Below are 26,031 nucleotides of genomic sequence, written 5' to 3' on the forward strand. Positions count from 1 at the left end.
CTGCCCTGAAGGAGCTTAAATTCTGAGGGAAAACTGTGCAAATGGCAGCTGAACATCAGGGTTGTGGGGAGATAATATGGAAATCCAGAAATTTGGAAGCAGAGCAAAGAGGAGAATCAAGTTTGGCCAGCCAAGTCCTTTGTTCTGTGGCTTCCTATTGCTCTCTGAGTAAACTTCAGACTCCTCTGCCTGGCATTCAAGGACCATGAAAAGGGTGGACCATCTTGTTTTATTGAGCCTTGGCTGTCATTAAATGTGGATGATCTTTATGGTTCTATCCAATTGTCTTCTTTGCCTCCAAACATGCTCTTGTGCTGTCCCACCTCCATGCCTTTGCTTACAAAGTCTTGAAAAGCCTCCTTTTCTATTATTACCTACCAAATTTCTACTTATTTTCAATGCACTTTGAATGCTGCCTACTTTGAGAGGAAGGATGGTGACTCAATAGCGATCTTGCTCTTGGGACATCATCAAGTCCTTTTCTTGGAAGCTCTCTTGGGCAGTTGTCATGGAATCTCGCATCTTTTCCTCTACTGGACCCCTTGGATGCAAGCATGGGGACAGTTAGATGGTGCAGTGGATAAAACACCAGTTCTGGAGGCTCAAGAGGAGCTGGGTGCAAATCCAACTTCTGACACTTACAAGTTATGTGATCCTAGTCTTGTCATTTAACCCTAAGTGCTTTAAAAAGCCAGCAAACAAGCAAAAAAGAAAGAGAAAAAAAAAGAGAAGAAGAAAGAAGCAGAGCATGTGTCTTAGCTGATCTTCTATGTCTCTAAACACTTCTCAAGATGTGCTATAGACAAGGCAAGATTAATTCTTGTTGAAAGCAGGAATGATTTCATTAAGTCCTATTATGTTTCTCAGAGATGACTGGTTTGCGATCCCTACCCCAATTCCCTCTGGGCCAGCCTCATTTGGGGTTAGCTCCAATAACCTTCAGGAAGTCACAGAATTAACTGGAAATTCACAATCATTTTTACAAAGCGCAACATGACTCTTCTGGGCGAGGGGTGTCAGGAGTTAACACAACCAGGGTGGGGGCCTACACAAAGACCACCCTTTTCACTGATTTGATAATATTTGTGCAGGGCAGCCCTTAGATGTTGGCGGAGCAGGCAGCTGTCTACACTGTACCACCTCCCGGGGAGAGGGCTTTGTGTTGCTTTACCTTCTCCCTGGTTGGGGTTCAATGCTTCTCACAAGGCCTCAGGCTTTAATTTGTTATCAATCCCCTCCATACTAGAGGGTGGAAAGAAAGACTCCCAGATCAAATTTTTATAGGGAGCAGAGGGGAGAGGAGGGGGAGCCTGTAACAGCCCATCGGGTTTCTATTCTGCCCCAACCTTCTCCTGTGATGTCTCCTGAGGAGGAGGGTGTGGACCTGACAGTGCTACCAGAGGAGTGCAAGCACAGGCAGCTTAAACTCCCCCTTCTATAGGTGAGGCTTCCAGCTGCTGTTGCCTCATCTCTGAGATTACCTTGTGCCTTCTATTTGTTGATCGTGTGATCTCTTGGCCTTTAGAATGGAAGTTCCTGAGATCAGGACTTTTTTTTTTTGTCTTTTTTTCTTGTATCCCCTTTTTTTCTTGTATCTTGTAACCAAAGGTTAGCACCATACCTGACATACAGCAGGTGCTTAATAAATGCCCGTTGATTAACTGGTTGTATATTAGTTTAGTGATGGACGCTGTCTCTGAGAGTCAAGATGGCTAAGTTTAGGAAGACTGATCACTGGGCTGGCTGCCGGGAGGATGAATGTGTAAAGGAGGATGTGAAAGGGTCCGACCTGCTGAAATCCCAAATCCCCGAAGGATCTGAGGGAACCTCCGGAACACTGGGCCCGCCGACAGACACCCAACAGGTTTGCCTCATGATCAGGCCTATGGTACTGGCTTGTAGCCTACAGCTCAGCTTCCCAAGTGCCTTTCTATGAATTATTCCTAAACCACATCCTGAGACGGGCGTCCAAGGGCCCCCATTGATGTTAATTCTAGAAGCAGCGCTAAAGCCGGCTGTCCTAATGCATTCTGAGCCCAGCCTGGGGCTCACCCATAAGGATGGGGCAGGGACTCAGCAGCGGCAGTCCTGGGTCTGGGGGTGGAGGGAGAATGAGCTGGGGACAGGGGGAGGATTGGGGAGCAGCTGTCCTAGTAGCTGCTTCCGGGAGGGATTGGCTGAAAGTCTAGAAGGCCCAGGGACATAGCTCAGGGGGTCATGATTTTAAAAGATAAATGGAAGCCATCAAAAGAACCGACATCAAATGCTTCACAGGGATTCCCTAATCAGGAAGACAGGAGGAAGACACTAGAGATTCCAGCCATACTCACAGAAAGAACCTCCAGATATTTCAAGCTATGAACAACATACGTCAAGTCATAGGACGCCCGGGGAATCGGGAAAAGAACCCAGTTTGCTTGGGGAGAAATCAGGGCACGTGCCTTTGACCAAATGAATCACAAAGAGCAGAAGCAGCCGACAGCATGAGCATTCTCCTTGTCAGAGGCCAGTCCCCAGTTTTTAATTAAAACATCCTGGCCCGCTAGTATTGGCTGAACATTCGCTCCCACATTATTGGGGGCTCCGAGTGCACGCAGCTTTGGACTCTGTGACATCCGTGATCCCGTCTGCACGATTCTCACCAGACCCAGCTGAGTCTTTGGAGAGAGAACTGCTTATCGGTGAGAGGAGTCATTAGCAGGGGAAGGGAGGCCCAGCCACGTAAAGGGGGGTGAATCTGGTGGTGGGAGGTTCTGGGAGCGGAAGAACCCAGTCCTGGAGGAGGTGGAAGGAGCCTCCAAGGGATAAATGGCCTGAATACAAAATTCAGCCGACTCCTCCGAAGAGACGCATTGGCCAATAATTCCAGGCCAAGCTTGGGCCTGGGTGAGGCAGAAGAAGGGCAGACTGGGGACAAGTGAAGGATTCTGAGATTTTAGGACAATTTAGGAGAAAAATGCATCGTGTGGGACTCTACTTCTTAATGGTGCTGAGAGTCACCACTTCCTCCATAGGAGAGGGATTTCCCAGCTGGTAAAAACTACTGAAATGCTATCATGATTATTATTGTTATCAGTAAGCCTTTTCTTTTCTTTCCTTTTTTCTTTCTTTCTTTCTTTTCTTTGTTGTTGTTGCTAAGGCAATGGGGGTAAGTGACTTGCCCAGGGTCACACAGCCAGGACGTGTCGAGTGTCCGAGGCCGGATTGAACTCGGGCCCTCCTGTTCTCAGGGCTGCTTATCAGTCAGTTCTAAAGAACAAGATGCTGCCATTGAACCTGCTGCCTCCCCGGGCTGGTTTTCCCCCTGCTCTCCCGTGCTTGGCGCCATTCAGAATTGGAGGAAACTTGAGAGACAGAAAAGGGGAAAAGGAGGAAGCTGGACTCAGGTGACTGGGGGGGGGGGACCCGGGGAGACTTACGGGAGCCGCCGAGTTCTTGACCGTGACGCTGGGGGTGGTCGCCCGCAGAGCCCCGCTCACTCCATGGTAGTATTTGAAGCAAATCTTGGTTTCAGCTGAAAAAGAAGAAAACGGGGGCTGAGACGGGCACCACCAGTGGCCAGGTAATGAAAAAGCAAGGTCTGGGCAAACCTCCCAATCGTAGCCTTTGTCTCTCCCTAGCGGCCAGGTGAGGCGCTGTCGGGGGCACCACCTGGCCTCTTCCCATCCTGCCCCCAGTCCCTGGATGGACCCACCCCCTCCATCCACATTACTTGCCCAGACCTCACACCTAGCCCCGGTCTCTTTCCTGAGCTTCAGCTGCTCATCCCAGGTCACCACTGGATATTATCCATGGACATGTCCCAAAGACAGCTTAGAGTAGACAGGGCTAAAGCTGCGCTCATGCTCTTTCCCTTAAACCTCCTGCTCTTCAAGCCCCCCCGTTTCTGTCGGCGGCACCCCCGTCCTTGCAGCACTGTCGGGCTGTAATCCCTTATACCTTCACTCCTGGCCAGAAGCTGCTGTTTCTGCCTCAGCTGCTCCCCTGCCCAAAGTCTTCTCCCAAATACCCGGCTCCAGCTCCTGGCCAGGAGCAAGAGAAGCTAGCTCTCACCTAGGCAGCAGCCTCCCATCTCCCCCTCCCCACCGGCCCCACAGAGAGGAAAGGAGCTAAGGGCAGATCTGGCCACGGGGCCCCCAGTAGCTCTGGATACAAGACAAACACTCCTGTTGGGTCTTGAAAACTACCCAGCACCTCTTTCACAGCATCACCGTACATGTCTTTCCCATCCCCCGTGATCCAGCCACAAGGTTCCCATCCCCTGTGATCCATCCCCCGTGATCCAACCACAAGGTTCCCATCCCCTGTGATCCATCCCCTGTGATCCAACCACAAGGTTCCCATCCCCTGTGATCCAGCCACAAGGTTCCCATCCCCTGTGATCCAGCCACAAGGTTCCCATCCCCTGTGATCCAACCACAAGGTTCCCATCCCCTGTGATCCATCCCCTGTGATCCAGCCACAAGGTTCCCATCCCCTGTGATCCAGCCACAAGGTTCCCATCCCCTGTGATCCAGCCACAAGGTTCCCATCCCCTGTGATCCAAAGGTTCCCATCCCCTGTGATCCAGCCACAAGGTTCCCATCCCCTGTGATCCAGCCACAAGGTTCCCATCCCCTGTGATCCAGCCCGCGGGCCCTGTCTCTGCTCGGTCTCCCCTCCCTAAGTCTTTGTCCCCGCTGCCCCTGATGCCTGGAATGCTGTCCCTTTCCCTTTCCCTTTCCCTCTTAGAGCTCTCGCAATCTCTGCAAAAGACACTTCTCTCATTTGATACAACAATCTGGGGAGGGAGGTGCGGTATTGTTGCCATTTTACAGATGGGAAGACTGAGGCAGAGGAGGTTGGGCGGCTTGCCCAGAGTCCCACTGCTACAAAGGATCTGAGAAGGATTGGAACCCAGGTGTCCCTGACTCCAAGTCCAGCCTGCACCCCCGGCTGTCTCCCAGCTCTCTAAGAAAGACCCGTTGGTGGGTTGGTGGTTGTTTCCATGAGTATTTGAAGTGAGGACCGTGGGCTGAGCCATGAATAATGTTTACGTGAGACCCTGAGCTGGGGTCAGAAAGGACCCCTAGCCCACCAGCCCTCAGCCTCTCAGGGACAAGGACCGATGAGCCAGAGAGGGGCGAAGCTCAGGGGGCTGGGGGGCGGGGCAGGGGCCTTCACCGGGGATCAGGGACAACTTGGTGGAGCGGTTGGTCAGACGGGCCTGGGAAGCCCCCCCAGCACCCAGAGTACCAGGAATCATTGGCTGGCCCGGAGCCAACAGCCTCAGTCAATAGAAACGTCCTTGTTGGAGGCACCGGGACTTGGGGGAGCCGGACAGGAAGGGATCTCAAAGCCTTAGAAGTGCCGAGGCAAGGAGAGACCCCCAGCTTGCCCTGGTCCCAGGGCGCCCGGAGTCCTACCCAAGACCAGCAGCAGAGTCCCTGGCACTAGACTCCAGGGCTGCCTCCCACAGAGAGGTCCAAGGCTATGGTCTCTGCCTGACCTGGAGGAGACGGGAAGACTCAGAGCGGGGGCTCCTAGTTCTCCTGGGCTCCCCCGGGGCAACGTGCAACACCAAGGGCTTTCCGAGGCTGGGCAGCCGAGAGGTCCCTGCGGGCCGGGATGACAAGGGAGCTGGGAGCCCCATTTTTCTGTCAGTGACCTGGGCATTTCAGAGCCTGCTTCAGTGTTCCCCCTCACACGATGTGAGCGCCCCAGGCTGGGGGGAGGCTTCCTCCTTTCGGGCCAGGAAGCCCGGAAATTAAGAGCCACAAGAAAAGCTACCCTATGTCTAATGGGGACACGCCCAAGGGCTTCTGGGAGCTTTGCCCTTTGCCACATGTGCTCAGAAAACTTGGTCTCACTTTCCTGTCTCTGGATGGCCTGACGGGAGGACGCGTCCAGACTCTTGGGGGGATGTTTTGTACTAATTGGTCTTACTTCAGTAAAGCTAGCGCCCCCCCCCCTTTTAAAGTGAGTCTGAGTAAATGCTATCAAGAAATAATTAGGGTGGGAAGCACACAGTGGGGCTAATCATAGTCACTCTGCTTCAGTCTCTCAGAGCCCGCCCACAAGGGGATGGGGCCGCCCCAGACTGAGGGTCCCTGCTGGTCAGTGTGAGAGAGGCGGGGGAGTCGGCCCCTTACAAGTAAAACCGCAGTCCTCTCCCTCTGGCCAAGGTAAGAAGGAAGCAGCCCATCCTGCTCCTGCCTGCTGAGCAGGGAAACTTGCCACTCAGCTCCTCCCTAAAGGCGCCCGGGCAGGCGCTCTCCCACAATCGGGGCACTTGACATAGATCTAGGTCAATAAATATTTTATTGACCAAATTAATAAAAATGAGCCAGCGGAGGGAAGTTCTGACTTTCCTGGAGATTTCCATGGAGACTGGCAAGTCGACAGCCGGGGCTCACTAATGAGCACAAAAATCAGAGTCCCCGGTTTTCGGCCAAGCCCAGGTGAGCTCATTGGGAAGGCGAGGGGGCGACGGGTGGGGACGGGCCGAGGCTCTGGCTCCGGGCTGGGAGAAGAGTCCAACATGCACCTCCACCTCTCCCAGCTGGGCTGGGAGATGGGCTGGGCTCGGCTCCACAGTCAGGACTCAGTCCCGGACAGAGAAAGGACAGAAGCCGTCTCTCCCCCAGACCCGTCCCCGCCACCTCCTCCTGCGGCCCACGGGGCCCTTCCCGCCGTCTCCGGCCTTGTGCCCCCGGCCCCTTTTGGAGCAGCTGTCACAGGCCTGCCACCAGCGCCCGCCCTCTGGGTCTGAGGTTTTGTCCTTCCCTTGCCAGCCAGACCCATTTCCGGCCCGGAGGGCATCATTCTCTCTCTGAATGGCTCCCTGGGCTCCCAAGATGGCGCCCGTTTCCTGCAGACCCTCCGGCGACGGCTCACGTCCGCGGGGGCTGGCAGGGCAGCAGGGCTCTGGGCTGGCCGTCATCAGGCTCTGCCAGAAACGCCCGGTGTCTTCCCCCTCACTCGGGCTCAGCGGCGGCCTCAGTGAGGAGGAGAAATCCCTAATGCTGGAAGGGAATCTGGGAGAGGGTCTCGAAGGAAGAGGAAGGCTTGGGAGCCAAGGAGCGTCCCCTGAAGGGCTCAGCCGGCAGGAGAGGAACGATCGAGGCCGTTCATGGCCTCCTTTGGCCAGGTCAGCGGTCACCCGCCAAGCCCTTCCTGAGCGCTCGCCCTGCTCCCGCTCTGGCCCAGGGAGCTCTGGGAACATCCTCCTCTCACAAAGCTCCTGTGTTCATGAGAAAGACCCACACGCACAGATGGCACATGGCCTGGAGACAAGGGCTGCTTTGTGCTGCCCACAGATGGACAGTGAGCCCGGCACCAGCCGGGCTGCCCCGGGAGGGGCTGACTCCTCTTTCGGAGAGCTGCCGAGAGGTCCCCGTGGCAGAGCACCCATTACTCATATAAACATGAAAAGGGGAAGGGCCCTCTCTGCCAAGCCTCCATTTAGCAGAACAGGAAACTGAGGCTCAGAGGGGGGATGATCCTTCTCTGCTCCTCTTCCCTTCTCCTCCCTTCTCTCAGCCCCTTCTCTCTCTCCCTGCACAGACAGAGACTGGCTGGGGGGCCCAGATCCAGTCTGCCCGTCGGGGAGTGGGCCCGGTGGGGACCCGCTCTGGGGCAGCCCAGCCTTGGGCCCTGAGCGCCTCCCTCCCGGCCCCTGCACGTGGCGGCTGCTCCATCATCTGTCGGCACTTCCTGGGCCAGGAGAGCCAGGGAACCGACACTGGCACCAACTGCTCCGGGGCCGACGTTCCCTCTGTGGGAGCTGATGCTGTTTGCTGGATTTCTGGCACCCAGAGCCCCAAGCCCCCCCCCCCCAGCCTCAAGCACAGAGACCCCAGGGATCTCCTCCGCACTGTCAGCCTGAGGACATTTATTGCGGCTCGTGAGGGGGGGGCGTGCAGGAGGGATAAGAGGGCGGCCCTCAGAAGGAATGTTGATTTACCTGGGGGGTTGGAAGCCAGATTGCAAAGGGCAAAGGGCAAAGGACAAAGGACTCGGCAAGGAACAGGGGCCATTGGCTAGACTCGGGTTCTGTCAGAAGCTTGGCAGTGAGAGGGAGAAATGGGAACAGGGAAGGCTCTGAAGATGAGGGGACCCAGGCTATTGACACTGGAAGAAGTCAAGGGAGGATGCTTGGGAGGGGAGGCTTGGAGGCTGGAGCCCAGGCTGGGAGCAGGTGGGCGAGGAGCACAGGGAGGTGGAGGGGGAGAGAATGGGGGGGAGTGTGTGGGGGGCTCATCAGAAACAAGGGAATGAAATTATTAATAAATTAGAGGAACACAGGATAGTTTACCTCTCAGACCTGTGGAAGGGGAAGGTCTTTATGACCAAAGAAGAACTAGAGATCATTACAGATCACAAAATAGAAAATTTCGACTATACCAAACTGAAAAGTTTTTGTACAAACAAAACTAATGCAGACAAGATTAGAAGGGAAGCAATAAACTGGGAAAATATTTTTACAGTCAAAGGTTCTGATAAAGGCCTCATTTCCAAAATATAGAGAGAATTGACTCTAATTTATAAAAAATCAAGCCATTCTCCAATTGAAAAATGGTCAAAGGATATGAACAGACAATTCTCAGATGAAGAAATTGAAACTATTTCTAGTCATATGAAAAGATGCTCCAAGTCATTATTAATCAGAGAAATGCAAATTAAGACAACTCTGAGATACCACTACACACCTGTCAGATTGGCTAAGATGACAGGAAAAAATAATGATGATTGTTGGAGGGGATGCAGGAAAAGTGGGACACTGATACATTGTTGGTGGATTTGTGAATGGATGCAACCATTCTGGAGAGCAATCTGGAATTTTGTCCAAAAAGTTATCAAACTGTGCATGCCCTTTGACCCAGCAGTGCTACTACTGGGCTTATATCCCAAAGAGATCATAAAGAAGGGAAAGGGACCTGTATGTGCACGAATGTTTGTGGCAGCCCTTTTTGTAGTGGCTAGAAACTGGAAACTGAATGGATGTCCATCAGTTGGAGATTGGCTGAATAAATTGTGGTATATGAAAATTATGGAATATTACTGTTCTGTAAGAAATGACCAACAGGATGATTTCAGAAAGGCCTGGAGAGACTTACACAAACTGATGCTGAGTGAAATGAGCAGGACCAGGAGATCATTATATACTTCAACAACAATACTAGATGATGACCAGTTCTGATGGATCAGGCCATCCACAGCAACGAGATCAACCAAATCATTTCTAATGGAGCAGTAATGAACTGAACTAGCTATGCCCAGAAAAAGAACTCTGGGAGATGACTAAAAACCATTACATTGAATTCCCAATCCCTATATTTATGCACACATGCATTTTTGATTTCCTTCACAAGCTCATTGTACAATATTTCAGAGTCTGATTCTTTTTTGTACAGCAAAATAACGTTTTGGTCATGTATACTTATTGTGTATCTAATTTATATTTTAATGTATTTAACATCTACTGGTCATCCTCCATATGGGAGGGGTTAGAGGTGAAAAATTGGAACAAGAGGTTTGGCAATTGTTAATGCTGTAAAGTTACCCATACATATAACCTGTAAATAAAAGGCTATTAAATAAAAAAAAAAAAGAAGAAGCAAGGGAAGGAGTCAGCTGCCATTTCTCACATCCCTTCTGTTCCCAACTCTCATCAGTCCCACTTTGTGCCCTCTCTCCTGTGTGCTCCTTTGTCCCCGGACACAGACTCCCTTGGGTGACCTTATCCCTGCAAGCTGGACTTCTGGCCGCCTCTGTAGCTCTCCCTGAATCCCCCACCTCCTGCTCTGTGTCAGAGAAATCTTTCCAGGGCATTTGGAGGCTCCCCTCCCTTAACCAGCGACCCCAGGGGCGCCCTCCGACCTCCATCATAGAACCCTTTGCGTGACAGTTGACGCCCTTTCCGACCCGGTTGCCTGCGGCCGCTCCAGAACTCCTAGGCCTCCCTCCCTCCCTTAGGAGCTGGTGGCTCCGGCTTCCCAGGTGTCCCTTCCACAAGTCGGAAGCTGCCCCTGCCCCCACGCAGAGACTTCTCTCTCTCTTCCCACCCCCAGCTTCCTGCACGTCACAGCCAAAACCCCCCTTCTAAAAGGGGCCTTTCCTGGTCCCTCCTGGTGCCCCCGTTCATCCTTCCTCTGGCTTGTCCCCCAGCTCCTGGGACTGCCCTTTCCTGCCTTTCTTTGCCCCTGCAGTGCTTGGCACTGGTGCCCAGCAGGTTCTTGCCTGTGGCTTAACTGGGAGCCGGAGGTCACAGGTAGAGAAGGGCCCCACATGCCCCATGGACGCCAGGTCCTGCAGAGTTGGCTACGGCAGCAGGAGGGTCCTGGAGGGGAGGGGGGATCCCTAGAGCTCTCCCTGCAGCAGCTGCAGCCTGGGGAGCTCTCACTTTCCTGCCTTTGCAATAGTCTGTTCTCTGGTTCGGGGGCAGCCACAAATCTCTCCTCCACAGGCCCACGTATGGCAGGAAAATGGGCGACGTGAGACCCAGCCAAGCTCCCAGATAACACGGAGGAGATGCTCTCGGGAGCCACTCCCATCCTCGGCCCTCGGAGGCAGCGCGTGCCAGGCCTGCCAGGTGCCCCTGACGGTCTCGGCCCCAGGAGCCTCCATGCATGGGCACCAGCGGGCCGCGCTCTTTATCCCGATGCTCTCTGCCATCTGTCCTGAGCTGGCGCAGCAGGAAGCTCGCCGAGGAAAGGGCTTGGGCCCGGGGGCCGGCAGCAACACAGCGCCCAGCCGGAGGGGGGCTCTTGCTGTAGGTCTCCGGCCCCCTTTGGCAACTCATTGTCCCCTTCCTCCTCATCCCAGACAAGCTAAGGGCCCTCAGGAACAGTTATAAGTCACTCCAAGTAGCAGAGCAGGAGCCTGTTCTGGACCGGAGGACGCTTTTCTTGAGTCTGCCCTGGCCCTGTTCTTCCCCAAACTCGTTTCTTCTCCTTAAAGTAGCAGGAGCAGGACTTCCTTCCCCGTTCCCCTGCCCCCGTTCCCAAAGAGCTGCTGAGGAGGACCCAGGGCAGCTGCACACGCGTGCCCAACAAGAGACCCGGACTCGGACTTGGCGTCTGTGCACGTCCCTTTCTCCAGATCCCCCTTTCTGGGGCAAACACCCAGAGCCTCTGGCTCCAAATTCTAGTTGTTTTTAGGGTCTCATTCCCCCCCTCATCTCTCTCCCCAGTGCATTGCATGACGTTGCTTCCATACTCATTAAACCCCAGCATTTTCTCCTGCTTTCATGGAAAACTCATCACCATTTCAGGGTTTCAGCCCCCAACAGGAAACCCCCCCCCCCCCCCGGTGTGAACGTCCTTCTTGTCCCTCTCTCCACGTGACTGACATGACGGACTAGCCAACCACACAACCTGCTCCATCCTCGTCCTCCAGTGCCCTTACACAGGATCAGCACCCGGGACAGAGGGACCCCTCGGCTGGGCTTCATCCCAGTCACATTGTGAGCTCATCATCATCATTTGACTCTGGCCATTAAAAATGCCCAGGGAGCGACCAGAGGGAGCGGAGGGAGCACAGGGAGCGCAGGCAGCGGACATCCTGCCCACCTTACCCGCGGTTCCAATGCTGCGTGTGCCCCCGGTGTCGGATCACACACAGTTAGCCCAGGCAGAGCCTTACAGAGCTCACAGAGTTCAGAGAACTTTCCGATCCGGGCCTAAGTCCTGAGACTTGGAGTTAGTGTCTTCTTGGCCATGGTAAATCCCAAGGGATTTGATCAAAATTCCTGCTCATTAGAGGAACTGAGAACTGACTTCTTAGAGTGGATTATAGTGAACGGAGAAGGGTGAAGATCTCATTTTAGAAAAGCTAGAATTCAAGCCTCCTTTTTCTGTCCCCCCCCCCCTCCCACTGCCCAAAGCTCTGGACGCAGCAAAGGTTCTGAAAGGAGCTCGGATTCGCAGGAAACGTGTCTGAGGGGCCTTGGAACCTCGGCTTCGACTGCCGACCTCAGCTCCTACTGGGCTCCGCTCCTCCACAGCAGCCCCTTCTACCCAATGGCGCTGAGAGGGAATTTATGGTCCTAAGGAACTCAACCAAAACCTTTTAACGTGAATTCTATAAAAGAGCCACACGATAATCACAGAATATCCCACTATGACATAATCATGTAGCATATACAATATGGTGCAATAACAGCTTGCACTTCTATAGTGCTTTAAAGAGGGCAAAATATATGTTAGTTTATCTGATTCTCACAGATACCCCGGGAAGCAGGTAATAATACGATTCCAGTCTGACAGGTAAGGAAACTGAGGCTTCACCCCTGAGTGGGCGAGTGATTTGCCCAGCGTCCTACGGGCAGTAAATGTGGGGACTTGAATTCGGGTCTCCCAGCGTCCGGGTCCAGCACTATGGCACCTGACTGCTTCACACACAGACCCCCCCATTTCCCCCTCACCCCTTTCTACATTCTCACTCTCAGTGTTGACAAAACGGCGGCAGCTGGTGGGCTGCTGCTGCCTGAGACGCTGGGGTCCCTTGTGACTCATCCAGGTCAATGCAGCAATTACCCAGACCCACCTCCCCACTCCCCCAGGCTACGATTGAAATACCTCGGCAATCTCTCCAGCCCATCCCTACCCCCCCCCCCCCCCCCCCCCCCCCCCCCCCCCCCCCCCCCACACACACACACACACGTGGTGCATTTCCAGAAGGAATTGCGATGACTCCAAGGAAAGCAAGCTCTCTACCCCTGGGCCCCCAGGCTGCGAATACTCACGCTCCACGAAGTAGGAACTGGCGTCGATCTTCCAGATGATCTGGCCCCGGTGAGAACCACTGACTCCACGGTTCTTGTAGTCCAGGAAGTTTTCAGACAAGACCTCATCTGGGTTCCCAGGAGGGAAGTGGGAGGGAAGAAAGGATGGGAAGGAGAGAGAGAGAGAGAGAGAGAGGGAGAGAGAGAGAGAGAGAGAGAGAGAGAGAGAGAGAGAGAGAGAGAAAGGAAGGGAAGGAGAAAGAGATCAGACCATGTTCAGAAAAGATCTAGCCACAATTATGCAAAGCCAGTTAAGCTTTATCTATTCATTTCTAGGACTGTCTGCTGAGCTCAGCGCTACACTCGTAATCCTGTGTTTTTCTAAAAGAAAACGAAACAACGATAACAATGATTATTATTAGATTATTAAGGTTTGCAAAACACTTTACAAATATTCTCTCATTTGATTCTCAAACAAACCAGTGAAGTTAGGTGCCATTATCTCCAATTTACAAATGAGGGAGGGAACTAAGTTAGAGATTAAGTGACTTTTCTAGGGTCACACAATTGATTCGTATTTGAAGCAAGATGGAACCCAAGTCCTCCTTACTCCAAGGTTAATGCTGTATCACAGTTGCTTTGCCCAGGTTTTCTAGCCTCAATTTCCATATCTGTAAAATGGGGATGATAAGGACACAGAGAGACCTGCTCTTTGATTTCCCTGGTAAAGACAACTCCCCAATAAGGACCCCCCCCCCAAAGCAGATCTGCGCTTCATCCACATTTTACAGCTCAGGGATGTGACCAGATGGGAAGCAAACAGAACCAGGAAAACAATTTCTAGAGTAACAGCAATTTGTCACGAGGCAGCTTGGCAGGCTTGAGAAACGATTGAGACAGTGAGCAACCACGACTCCAAAGGACCTAGGATGAGGCAGCAGGGCTGCCCCCCGCGCCCAGATGGAACCGCGGTCTCAGGGTGGCTCCGAGCTTATTCTCTCCTTCCTCTCCCCGTCTCTTTCTCTGTCGTTCTGGTATCTCTGTGCCTGTCTCCGTCTGTCTCTTTCTGTGTCTCTGTCTCTGTATGTCTTTGTCTCTGTCTGTGTCTCTGCCTCTCAGTCTTTGTCTCTTTCTCCCTGTCTGTGTCTGTCTCTCTGTCTCTGTCTCTCTGCATCTCTTTTTTTCTCTCTCTGTGTCTCTGTCCCCTCTCTCTGCTCTCAGTCCCGTCTCTCTCCTTCCCTCGTTGTTTGGTTTTGGGGCCGCGGCGAATGGGAAGACCCGCTTTGCGTGACATGGCGGTAGCTTTTTGCTCTCCTTGCCTTCTGGGGGACGGGAGGAAGTGCTGAGGGAGAGAATTCGCCTCCGAGAATGAAGGAAAACGGAATGGGCAAACTCCCCAAGCCTCAGAGAGCGGCCCCGGGGCCGGACGGCGGAGGCCAGAAGCGCCCAGAGCCGCCCGAGCTGTGGCGGGGCCTGAGGGCTCCCCCAGCCCCGGGAGGGGACCCCGGGAGCCGCCCCTGCAGCACTGAATACTCTGCAGACTCGTGCTGGGCCTGGGGTAGCCTGGGAATAGGAGCGGGGCCGCAGAATCGCTTCTGTGTCCAGGGAGAACGAAGAGAGGCCTCCGGGCTGACCCCCGTGCGCCCCCCCTCCAGAACCAGAGCGCGCCCCGGTTCCCGTTGCTTGTCCAAGTCCCCCGCCCTCTCGGATTTCCTTTTGCGTTTGCAGGGGAAGCCGTTAACAGCCAGTTCTGGAGGCCCCGTCCCGAGGGAAATCCCACTTGGGGGAAATCCCCGTCCGGCCTGCAGCGCCTCTGGGAGGCTTTTCGGGGAGTCGGCCTTGGGCCGGTCACGGACACCGGCCCGGCCCGCGCGAAGTCAGAGCTGGACTCGGGCTCAGCTCTGAGGTTCGGGGGAGTCAGTGCAGACACAGGCGGGGCCGCGGGCAACGAGAAACCGGCACAATTCAATAAACGTCTCAAATACACAGGAGGGGCAAGGGGACCCTCCTCCCCCACAATGAGTGCTCCCCTCCCCCGGGGTGGGGACAAATCATGGACACAGCCCAGAAACTTGGGACAGTCCGGAATAAGGACACGGCGGGGACCGGGAGACAGAAGCCTTTTTGGGGGAGAGAGAGCCTCAGAGGGAAAGAAGCATTCTGGGAGATGGACATGGGGGGGGGGGCTGCCGCTCCGGACCAGCCATCCAAGAAGGGAGGCGCACTAGGGCTCCCCTCGACTCAGTGGCCCAGATGTAAATGCTCAAAGTCTGGGTAACAAGGAGTTTAATAACAACCCGCATTTCCATAGCGCCTTAAGGTTTGCCCTGTACTTCTTGGGCATTATCTCACTGCATCCTCACCGTAACCCTGGGTGGGGGTTATCCAGGAGCTGTTGTCCCTGTCTTACCATCCAAGGCAGGCAGAAGTGAAACGCCCTGCCCAGGGCGCCCACTGAGGCGGGATTTGAACTCATGTCGTCCTGATGTCAGGCTTTAGTGCTGTGTTCTCTGATGCCTTTACACGAGTGAGTACGTGAGGCTGGATTTGAACTCGTGACCTTTTACCTTTAACACTAGTCACTAGCCCCCGAGCTCCTGATGTAAGAAGGCAAACTGAGCCTCGGTTATTTCTAAGACTTGGTGGGAGGGGACGCTCCCATGGGCTCCCACATCCTTTCCAGGGGATGGTGCAGGGCGAGGGACTGTCCTGTGTCATGGAGCCCCCAGGAGGGGTGTGGTATCAAGCAGGCGGGTGAAGATCCGTGAAACAGGCGGTAAAATCATCATTGGAAAACACTGTATCGATGAAGACCAGAAAGGGGAATAGATGAGAAATTTGGGAAATGATCCCCAGACCTGGCACATGCTGCGTGTTAGAACCAGGACTTCTCTCATCTGTGCCCCTGCTGACGGGCTCTTTCCCTCCAATCTTGCTCCTTTCTTGTCTTTTACATCTGTCTGTCTGTCTGCCTTTCTCCCTCTCTGTGTGTCTGGGTTCCTCTGTGTCTGTTTCTGTATCTGTTTCTATCTCTGTGCCTCTGTCTCTTTCTTTTCTCCCCTCTCTCCTGACAGAACAGAACAATAGCGTCTTGATTAGGCTTAATGATAAAAGTGGAAATTAGCATTTTGGATCATTCCTCACCAGTGAGCTGTGACACCTGGCTGGGCTGGCAAGATGGGAACCCACAGCTTGAGGAGTGGGAAGTGACCACACTCTGTGTTACAGAGAAAGATGGAAAATAGGAAGAGCCTGACAAAATACTTGGGGAGGATAAATTTTAGCGTTTAGAGGAAGGATTTATACGGTTCTATGGACGAAAAGGATATAGGGAATGCCAGTACAAGTTCTCAAGAATGAGATTCTTAATACTCCAGGAGAAATAATTATAATGCGAAGGAAAAGGACACGTTCTTCCCCCCCCCCCCACACACACACCAATTTTTATTTAAGGTTTTCAGTTCCAAATTCTATCCATCTCTCCCCTCCTCCTTCCCTGAGATGGTAAGCAATCAGGTATATATAAGTATTGTACCTAGGTGCAATCACCTAAAACATTTCCATATTAGTCATTTTGTACAAGAAGACTCAAATGAAAGAAAAAATGGAAAGAAAGTAAAAAATAACATGCTCGAGTCTGTATTCAGTCAATATCAACTCTCTCCGTGTAGGTGGGGAGTGGGCTTCTCAATAGTCCTTTGGGATTATCTTGGATCAGTGTCATGTTGAGAATAGCTAACTCATTCTTACAAGATGCTGTTACTGTGTACAAAGCTCTCCTGGTTCTGTTCTCTTTGCTATATATCAGTTCACATAAGTCTTTAACAGGTTTTTCTGAATCATCCCACTTACCATCTCTTATAGGCTGTTTCCATTACAATCATATACCACGGCTTGTAGCCATTCCCCAATTAATGGCCCTCCCTCTGATTTCCTATTCTTAGCCACCACAAAAGGGCTGTCAGAAATGTTTTTATGCAAATAGGTCCTTTTAACATAAATATGTCTGTGCTTAACTGTAGCCTGCTTGGGGTAGATGAGGAGAGGAAAAAAGAGGAAAAAAAGAATATGATAAAAAGTACACAGCAGAGAACAAAAGAAAATCTATAAGGGAGCAAAGCAAAGACAGGTAGTTCTGAATACAATGTGTCCTATTATTATATATGTTTTCTTGAAATAGAAATTTATTGTTACATATTTGAATGCACTCTTGTGTTCTGCTGTGCACGACAATGTTTTTTTTTTCTTAAGTCTTAAATGAAAAGAAAATCTCTTTTCTTTTTCCTTTTTAAAATAGGTCTTTTTCCTTTTTTAAAAAATGTCTTTGGGATAGAGACCTAGCCGCAGTATTGATGGATCAAACAGGGCGGGGACAGTTTTATAGCACTTTGAGCATAGTTCTAAATTGTTTTCCAAAATGGTTGGATCGGTTAATAACTCCACCAACACTGCATTAATGTTCCAGTTTTTCCATATCCCCTCCTGTAGAGGGCTGGAACACTCTAGAAGTATTCTTGAAAGAAGGTGTTAACTCAGTGGGATTGATGAGATAATGGTTCTCTAGTTCCCATATATACTTAGTACTTAGTATGATGATGTCATGATCCTCCAATTCCCACATAATCACGATGCTGTAATGATGTAATTGTAATAAGGTATATCAGGGCTCACAAGAACTGGAAGATGGACATTCTATCTTTGACCAGCCTCGTGGTGACTCTCCTGCCTCCTGCACTAAGATCAAGGCTGGGCCAGAATAAAGAATCTAGACTCTATTCTTGGCCATTCTCGTGGTGCTATCCTGCTGAGACCACGGCCCTTGTGGAGGACCTCCAGAAAGTTAGCCCAGACATTACACCCTCCCATATCTAACATTTTCAGACTGAAGTGCTCTTAAAAGAGCCTGCTACCCTATACGGAACCTGCCAACCAACTTGAGTTTTAAAAGGCACGGACAGATTAGACAAAAACAACATTGAAGTAGAAACATCACCGATGACACAAAATTTCCCTATTTTAAGATTACATCATGGTGGGTTTAGAAAATCCCATTAAATAACCACAGAAACCAAATAATATGTTTTAGAGTTTCAGGAAATAATCGAGATAAAATGATAACCATTAGCATATCTACATAGTGCTTACAAAACTAGGAATAGATAAAAATTACACTTAAAATGCCTGCAAAATACATAAAAATTGAAAATCAATCCATTAAGATCCACATAAGATTTACATAAATATTAAGTATTCTTTGCATAAATAAGACAAATAATTGGAGAACTATTCAGAACTATTTATGCAGGATCATGTAGACTGAATAGTCTACACGGTTGAGTTGTGCCTACATGATAAAATGATGATACTTCTTAATCTATAAATTGAGAGCTACATCACTTACTTATACATAAAATGGATACTTTATAGAACTAGATAAAAAAATTTAAAAATTCATCTAATTGGTATTGGTTAAAAAAGTGAAAAACTGATGAATAGAATAAATAGAAAACAAACACTATAAATAATAAGCAGGAATACAATGTCCAATGACTTAAAAAACCATAAAAGACTCAGAACTTGTAGGAAAATTAGGAAGCTGATTGGCAGAAATTCAACTTATACCATCATCTCATGATAGACCAAAATAAGCTCAAAATGGATATGTGATATAAATATTAAAGTCATGTCATAAAGGACGTAGAGAAGAATAGGAGGAAGGATCTTTCAAAATTATGGAGTGGGGAGAAATTATAAAAGACAAGATGGACAACTTTTATTACTTAAAATAAAAAAACAACAACTTGTACAAACAGATCAATGATGTTGAGATAAGAGGAGAAGCCAGTAAATGAGAAAAAGATTTTTATCCAATATCCCAGTCCTTAGGTCTGACACCTAAGCTATATAAAGGATTGGCAGAAATATATAAAAACTAGGGTCATTCTCCAATCAATCAAAGGACACAAAAAGCTTTCCAATGAAAAATTGCTACCACAAAGAGCTCTTTAAATACACATCCCACACATCCAAATCACCACTAGTAAGAGAAATGCAAAGTAAATGACTTTGACCTTACATTCAAAAAAATGTTCATTTGATTTGATTTTTTAAAGAGCAATCCATATTCAGGGGGTTTTGGAAAGACAGGCCACTAAAAAAGTTAGTGACAAGACCTAATTATTCTGAATATCAATTTGAATTTCTGAAAGAAAGGCTACTGAGCTGTTTATATACTCTTCCATCCATCAAATCTCCTATTAGACACATATCCCAAAGAAATCAAAGACAAACAAAAGTGCAAAATTGACTAAAACTTGTGCTGAAATAACCTGAATGCCTACCAAGTAAAGAATGGGGGAGGAAACCTGTATGAGATACACGTAAAATATAAGATGAGAAATTAGCAGAAACATGGGGATATTTGTATGTATTGAGGAAGAACAAATTAAAAATACCCCAAAGTATACTCATAGCGACTCTAGATATACTCTAAGTGACATGATCCTTCAAAGACAGATCTTGAGCTACAGAAAGACCAAGGAGGGTTCTAGAGAATAGATAATGAATGCACCCTCCTTGGTAGAAAGATGGGGAGTTAGTAGGCAGAATCCTGAGTGGCTGGATGACTCTACTATGTATTTTTATGTAACTTTTTCATTGTTACAAGGGGCTCAATCTGGGGGTTAGGAGTGTGGGTTCACCTGTGTGTGTTTGACTCATGATTAGTGATGATGTAATGGTAAAAGCCATCAGGTTCCCACTGTTAGAAGATGCTCAGTGGACAGAAGCAAACGATGAAGAGAAGGATGCTCTGGAGAGCTAACGCTCAGCATGAATGGAAGGAAGTTCCAGGAGAAGCCTAGATGAGAGGAAGGGCTGGGGCCACTGCCGGAGGTGGAGGGGACGGGGATGCTGTCAGAGAAAGAGGGACCATCCAGTTCTCTCTGATGTCCGCTTTGTTGGCCAAGGAGGATGGGGAACGGAACTGATCCACCAGAGAAGCAAGTCCGTGAGAGTCGCTGTCTTTGCTGGATTCAAGTCTTTATACCCAGAAGGAAGGTAAACTTAGGCGTTTGTAAATGGGCACAAGCATTTGGTGAGTGACCCACAGCGATTCTGAGAAGACCGTGGCCCATGGGAGAAGCGGCCCTGGAGTGGAGGGGGAAGAGCCAGTCCTCAGAAGGTGGGGGGACAGTCTTTTGCTGCCATCATATGGCCATTATCTCCAGGAAAATTTCTAGAGCGCATCATGAATGGGATGACCAGTGGAGAAAAACAAGAGGAGCAACGGTAGCCTTGTCAAGAACAGGTCATCTCAGAGTAAACTTCTTTGGGGACAGGGTTACTGGGCTGTTAGAATGGAGGTGCCCATAGGAGAAGTTTATTTAAATGTTAGAAAAGTATTGAATAAAGTGGCTATTCTGGGAGCCCCAGAGAGGTGGGGGCCAGAGTTGGGAAGCCTGATTTCAAATCCAGCCTCAGACACTTCTAGCTGTGTGACCACGGGCAAGTCATTTTACCTCTGTTTGCCTCAATTCCCTTATCTGTGAAATGGGGATAATAAAGGCACTGGTTTTGCCTTCTTGTTGGGAGGATCCCAATGAATCAGGATGGGTGGCTCTGGTGCTTAATGAATGCTTGTTTCTTCCGATGGCAGATTCAGAGGAGAGGAAACTGTTGGCACTCCAGGGCAATCAGGGAGCTCTCAAACTCTTATTTAAAAGTTTAATGCTAACTAGGAGGTCTTCGAGGGGAGGCCTGGGGGATCTGGCTGTGCAAGTTGGTATGGCTCAATCTTTTTTTATCAATGATCAGGATAAAAACAGAGAAGAATTCTTAACTCACTTGCAGAGGACAACAGCTGGGGCACTAGGGCACTGCATGGGAGGATCCAGAAAAGACCCCAATAGGCTAGAAACTTGGACTAAATCTAAAAAGTTGAAATTTATCCATCACCCACAAGGCCCCAAAGGGATCCCTGTAAAAGAAGCTGCAGGGGCTCCCTACTGCTACTGTCATGTAACACCCCTTACTACCTAGGTCTAACCTCACCTCTCTCTATGGGTCGGTCTCTGTCTGTCTGTCTCCCTCCCTCTCTTTATCTCTCTCTTGCCATTTTGTCAGTATTACATTTCCAGTTTCTGTACCTTTGCAAAGGAATAGTCTTCTCTCTCCATTTTAGTCCTAACTCTTGGTTCCTCAGGCTCCCTTGAAGACTCAGTGGGGGAGGATTCTGGGAAGATGTCAGAGTAGGTTGGTAAACTCCAAGCTCTCCAGATTTCCCACAAATAGAACAAATTTGCGCCTCAGGGTGAACACAGACTGGTGAAAAACCAAGATGACTTGGGGCAGAACAGGGGTCCTCTAGACACAACCCAGCTGGGATTAACCTGTCTGAAGGCAGAGTCTCTCCCACCAGTTTTACAGAAACCCCCAGTGGGGAGCCCTGGGGCAAGCTGGGTGTGGCTGGAGCCTCAGCAGGACCCACAGAGACTTTTACCTCCTGGACTGTTTCTTGAGTTGGGGTCTGAGTCTTGGAAGACACAGGGAAGTTCACTGATTGGGAATCCGGGCCCACTATGCTGCTGAGACTCAGCCCTGGGGGAGAGGGAACCAGCACCAGGGAAAACAGGGGCAGTGGGGCAGGGGCACTGCTGGTTATGGGCTCGAAGGAGGGTGAACTCTTGGTTTGGGGTTCCTGGTCAGAGTAGAAAACTGAAGGGAAGCTTGAGGCACTACCCTCAGCCCACGATTAGAGTTGCTTACATCAATACCTCTTATTTAAAAAAAAATGAATAAGCACAGAAGGAAGAAGCCCACCATTGAAAAATATTATAGGAACAGGGACGACTGGGGTTCATCCTCAGAGGAGGACACTTTAGTAAAAAAAAAAAAAAGCTTCTATTCCAAAGAGTAACATGAAATGGCTCCCTGCCCAGAGAGAAGTTATAAAAGAACTCAAAGAATGAAAAAATTATATGAGAGACATTGAGGAAAAACTAAAGAAAAAATTAAAACCATCCAAGAAAAACAGGATTATGAAAAAAAAGTTAACCAATAAGAAAGGAGGTACTGAGTCTCAAAGGTGAAAATAACTCTTCTGAAAATTGGAACTGGTCAAGGAGAATTCAGTGAAGCTCTGAGAGACCAAGAAATAATAAAACAAATTACAAAGAATGAGAAAATAGAACAGAATGTGAAATAACTCATAAGAAAAACAGCAGATTTTTGATTTCCTTCACAGGCTAATTGTACACTATTTCAAAGCTCGATTTTTTTGTACAGCAAAATAACTGTTTGGACATGTATACATATATTGTATTTAACTTATATTTTAACATATTTAACATGTATTGGTCAACCTGCCATCTGGGGGAGGGGGTGGGGGGGGAAGGAGAGAAAAAGTTGGAACGGAAAGTTTGGCAATTGTCAATGCTGAAAAATTACCCATCTTGTAAATAAAAATTACCCATCTTGTAAATAAAAAGCTATAATTTTTAAAAAAGCAGATCTGGAGAACAGATCAAGAAGAAAAAATATAAGAATAATTAGACTGCCAGAAAATTGTGACCAAAAAGGAAACTTTGACACAATAATGCAGGAAATGATCCTAGAAAATTGTCCTAGAGTGATAGAACATGAGGGGAAAGTAGAAATAGCAAAAATCCACCGATCACCACCTCAAAGAGATTCTTTGTGGAAAACACATAGGAACATTATTGCCAAATTCCCAAACCCCCAAAGAGAAAATTTTGCAAGAAACAAGAAAAAACAATTCAAATATGTTAGAGTTACAATTAGAATTGAAACAGCAGCTACCAAAAAAGACCATAGGTCTTGGAGTCATTTCTACATAAAGAACGTGGCCTGTGGCCAAAAATATCACATCCAGCAAAATTATCTATAATTTTCAATGAGAAAAAAAACGGACATTCAATTGCAGATTTTCAGGACTTTCTATCAACCAAACCAGAATTTAACAGAAAATGTAACTTATAAGAGCCAAAATCAAAGAGCAATTTTAAGGAACTTAAACAAACAAACGTTTTAAACATGGACAAATTGTTTATGTTTTTTCTACATGGGAAATGTTTATTTTATGTTTAAGACGGCCATCAACAGTAGGGGAAGCTCAAAAGAAAGACTGGCAGAGCAAAGGTAAAAATAGTATTATGTTATACAAATGAGGGACATGGAGGCATTAGAGGGGGGAGGAAGGCTCTTAGTTCTGAAAACCTACTCACATTGGGAATGGCTTCAAAAGGCAACACTACATATATACCATGAAGTGTAATGGGCTGAAACTCTTGAGTCGTTGCACTGAGGTCCGAACATTTGAAGCTAATTAGCAATTGGACAATATTCTATTAATATATGGTTAGAGAAAGAATGGCCCTGCCCATCTCTGTGCAAGTTTGATGTGTTGTATGGGAGATGAGGTGTATAGAGAGGATTTTGGTAGGTGGAGTGAGAGAGGCAGGGGCACTACTGCCCTCACTACTGGAGGGGTTCGTGTTGCAATTGCTCTCACTTCCTATCTCCATCCCTCTCCCCAAAGCATAAAGATGGAGGATTTTCCCTTATTCTGACTCCGGCTGATTTTAATATACTCTGGGTGCTAAATGTGGTCATCACCATGAAGGGTGTAGCACCTGCAAAATCTATAGAGAAATAAGGGGGTGGAGGGATAGGTAGATGGAAAGCAAAGGATGAGGGAAGAAGACAAGGGAGGGACCCTGGGTGGGAGGCGGTTAAGTAGCAATAAGCCAAGTTCTGGAGCAGAATTTAATGAAAGAGTCACCAGGGAGAGGAAAGACGTGTGTGTGTGAGTGTGTATGTATGTATCTACACATGATTACAGGAATATCTCTTTTCTTAACTGTAGCTTGCTTGGGGCTGGGGGAGGTGTGAAAGGGGGGAAGAATAAAGTAAATAAGATATGCCACAGAGAGCAACAAAACAATTTATAAGGAAGTAAAGAAAAGATGAACACTCCTGGGTATAATTTCTTCTACTATTATATATACTTTCTTAAATTGGTGTCTGTTGTTATATATTGGGAACCTCTCTGATGTTCTGCTGGCCACGTGACAACGCTTTCTTTTGTTTTGTTTCATTCTGTTTTCCTTTTGTTTTTCCTTTTGCTTATTCTGTTTCTTCAAATAAAATACATTTGGAAAAAAAAAAGACTCAGCCACTATGTAGTCTTCACAGCTTCCTCCATTAAATCACTCTGCGTTTACTTGGGACAGGCTGCTCGGTGTTGCTCTGGACACCCCCGAATTCAAAGGCAGCTGCTGGCTGTGTGGTCAGCTCTGTCTTCCTGTTTTCTCTACTGTAAAATGGGGATGATTATAGAACCTCCCTCTCAGGATTATTATGAGGATCAAAGGGGATAATGACTGTACAGCAGGGTGCTTGTACAACTCGGGTTTGATTACTGTCCCGCCTCTGCTAGAATGTCAGCTTTATGAGGGCACGGGCCATTTGTTTCATCTTTGTCTTTTGCCTCTCCAGTGTCTGGAATACAGAAGGTGCTTAATTAATGCTTATAAAACATTAACACTGGGCTTGAGTTGGCTCTCTGCCAGGCCCATTTAATAGACCTGGGGCCGGGGCAGGGGGCAGCTGGGCCGCCCTCAGTGGCGGCAGGGGCAGGTTCCCACGGAAAGCAGGAGCTTCCCAGGGGGTGGAGGAGCGCTCTCCGTAGATGCAGCCAGGCTCATGTTCACTTTTTTCTCGGGCATTGACAGAAAACCTGAAAACAGGCTCGGATTTAGGGGTCTCTGAAGTACATACAAACCCTCACGAGCCCTGCAACTGCCCTTGGAGAGGGGCTGCCGCCATCTTGCAGATGGGGATACTGAGGCACCTAGAGGCTGGGCGGCTGGTCCATGGCCATAAAGAGGCAGGATTCCATCCCCGGGCCAGAGCACTCGGACCGTATCCATTGCACTGGGACTACATCCATCGCTCTCAGACCGTATCCATCACTCTCGGACTGTATCCATCGCGTCACCAAGTGTCCAGCTACTTCTCCAAAACAACGTCTCCACGGCCAATGGCAGGGACTAGGTAGCCCTCTGAAATGTACTTGTTTCTCCCTGCGTCCCTGGAGATGTGCCCCGGCCCTGCCCTGGCCCCAGATTCGGGTTCCTCTGCTGCTTCACAATCGCCTTCTGCGGCTGTAGCTTCTTTTCTGCACCAGAAGCCAGGCTGGGCACAGAGATCCCCAGGCGGGCTCCGAGCCTCCCCCCTCTAGTGCCCCCCCCCCCCCAGCCGCAGGGATGTGTGGCCCAGCCCTGGGTTCTCTTGCTTGGTCTGAGCAGGTCCCTCAGACTTTCCATGGGACAGAAAGGCTCCCATGGAGAGACACAAAGAACATTCCAAGGATTGAGGGAGAGGCTGGGCCCGGGCTGTCCAGGCCCCAAGTTCTGCGCTGGGCAGAGCACCTTCATGTCCGAGGCCCTGAGCCCAAGTCCTGTCCCGCGGACCCAGAAGCTCGGCAGAGTGACCGGCACCTCGGAGAGGCTGAGAAGGGGGCTCCTGCTCCACAGTTTTTGCCAACCTGGCCCCTCCCCAGGCTTGGTCCTTGGGTGCCCCCTCCTGCTCCACTCCAAGGAGCCCCCGGAGCGGGGAATGGGCTTCTTTGAGAAGGGGCAGCTGGGAAACGGATCCGGCGGCTCTGGTGAAGAGCCAGCCCCACAAGGTGTGAGGCTCAGCCCCAGGGTGGCCACCATGTGTGACAGGAACGCAGCCTCAAACCCGCCTGGTACTGCTCCTGTGACCTCTGCTGAATAAGTCACTTTCTCCTTCTATAAAACGCAGGGGTGCCCACTGGCCTCTGAGATCTTCATGGTTCAGAACTACCACTAAGGGCGCTGGCGCTGGGCCGGCTGGCACACAAATGGGCAGTCAAGCATCCAAGGGGGGAAGGAATGCTTTGTCTTTGGGGGGATGCTATTAAACAAGCCATAGAACAACTGGGTCTCATATACTGACTCACTAAAGACCAAGGATACTCATTCAAAACACTACAGGGAGCTGGATTCAAGTCCTGACATTGCTACCATCTCACTGTGTGATCCTGGAGAAATTGCTTCATTTCCCTTTGCCTCAGTTTACTCAACTGAAAAATAGGGAAGCGATAGCACCGGCCTTCCAGGGTTGCTGAGAGATTCACATGAGATAATCACATAATCACTGGGCACAGAGCCCGGTACACAGTAGGTGCTACATAGAGGCGGATCCCTCCCTCTTTCTGGGCTCATTGTGCTCATCTGTAAAATGAGAGAGGAGGACTCCACACTTCTAAAGTCCCTCCC

General features: G+C 49.6%; 1 protein-coding gene across 1 annotated transcript in view; it reads right to left on the reverse strand.

Moving 5' to 3' along the window:
- The window catches only part of HECW1 (HECT, C2 and WW domain containing E3 ubiquitin protein ligase 1), a 240,336-nt gene that overhangs the window by 90,414 nt on the left and 123,891 nt on the right, over positions 1-26,031 (reverse strand). The window contains exons 5-6 of the mRNA XM_031951752.1: positions 12,728-12,835; positions 3,420-3,514 (exon numbers count right to left, since the gene is read on the reverse strand). Of these exons, the coding sequence (XP_031807612.1) occupies positions 3,420-3,514; positions 12,728-12,835 (203 nt within the window). The remainder of the gene's footprint in view (positions 1-3,419; positions 3,515-12,727; positions 12,836-26,031) is intronic.

This window comes from Sarcophilus harrisii, chromosome 1 (genome assembly GCF_902635505.1).
Source record: "Sarcophilus harrisii chromosome 1, mSarHar1.11, whole genome shotgun sequence".
NCBI lineage: Eukaryota > Metazoa > Chordata > Mammalia > Dasyuromorphia > Dasyuridae > Sarcophilus > Sarcophilus harrisii.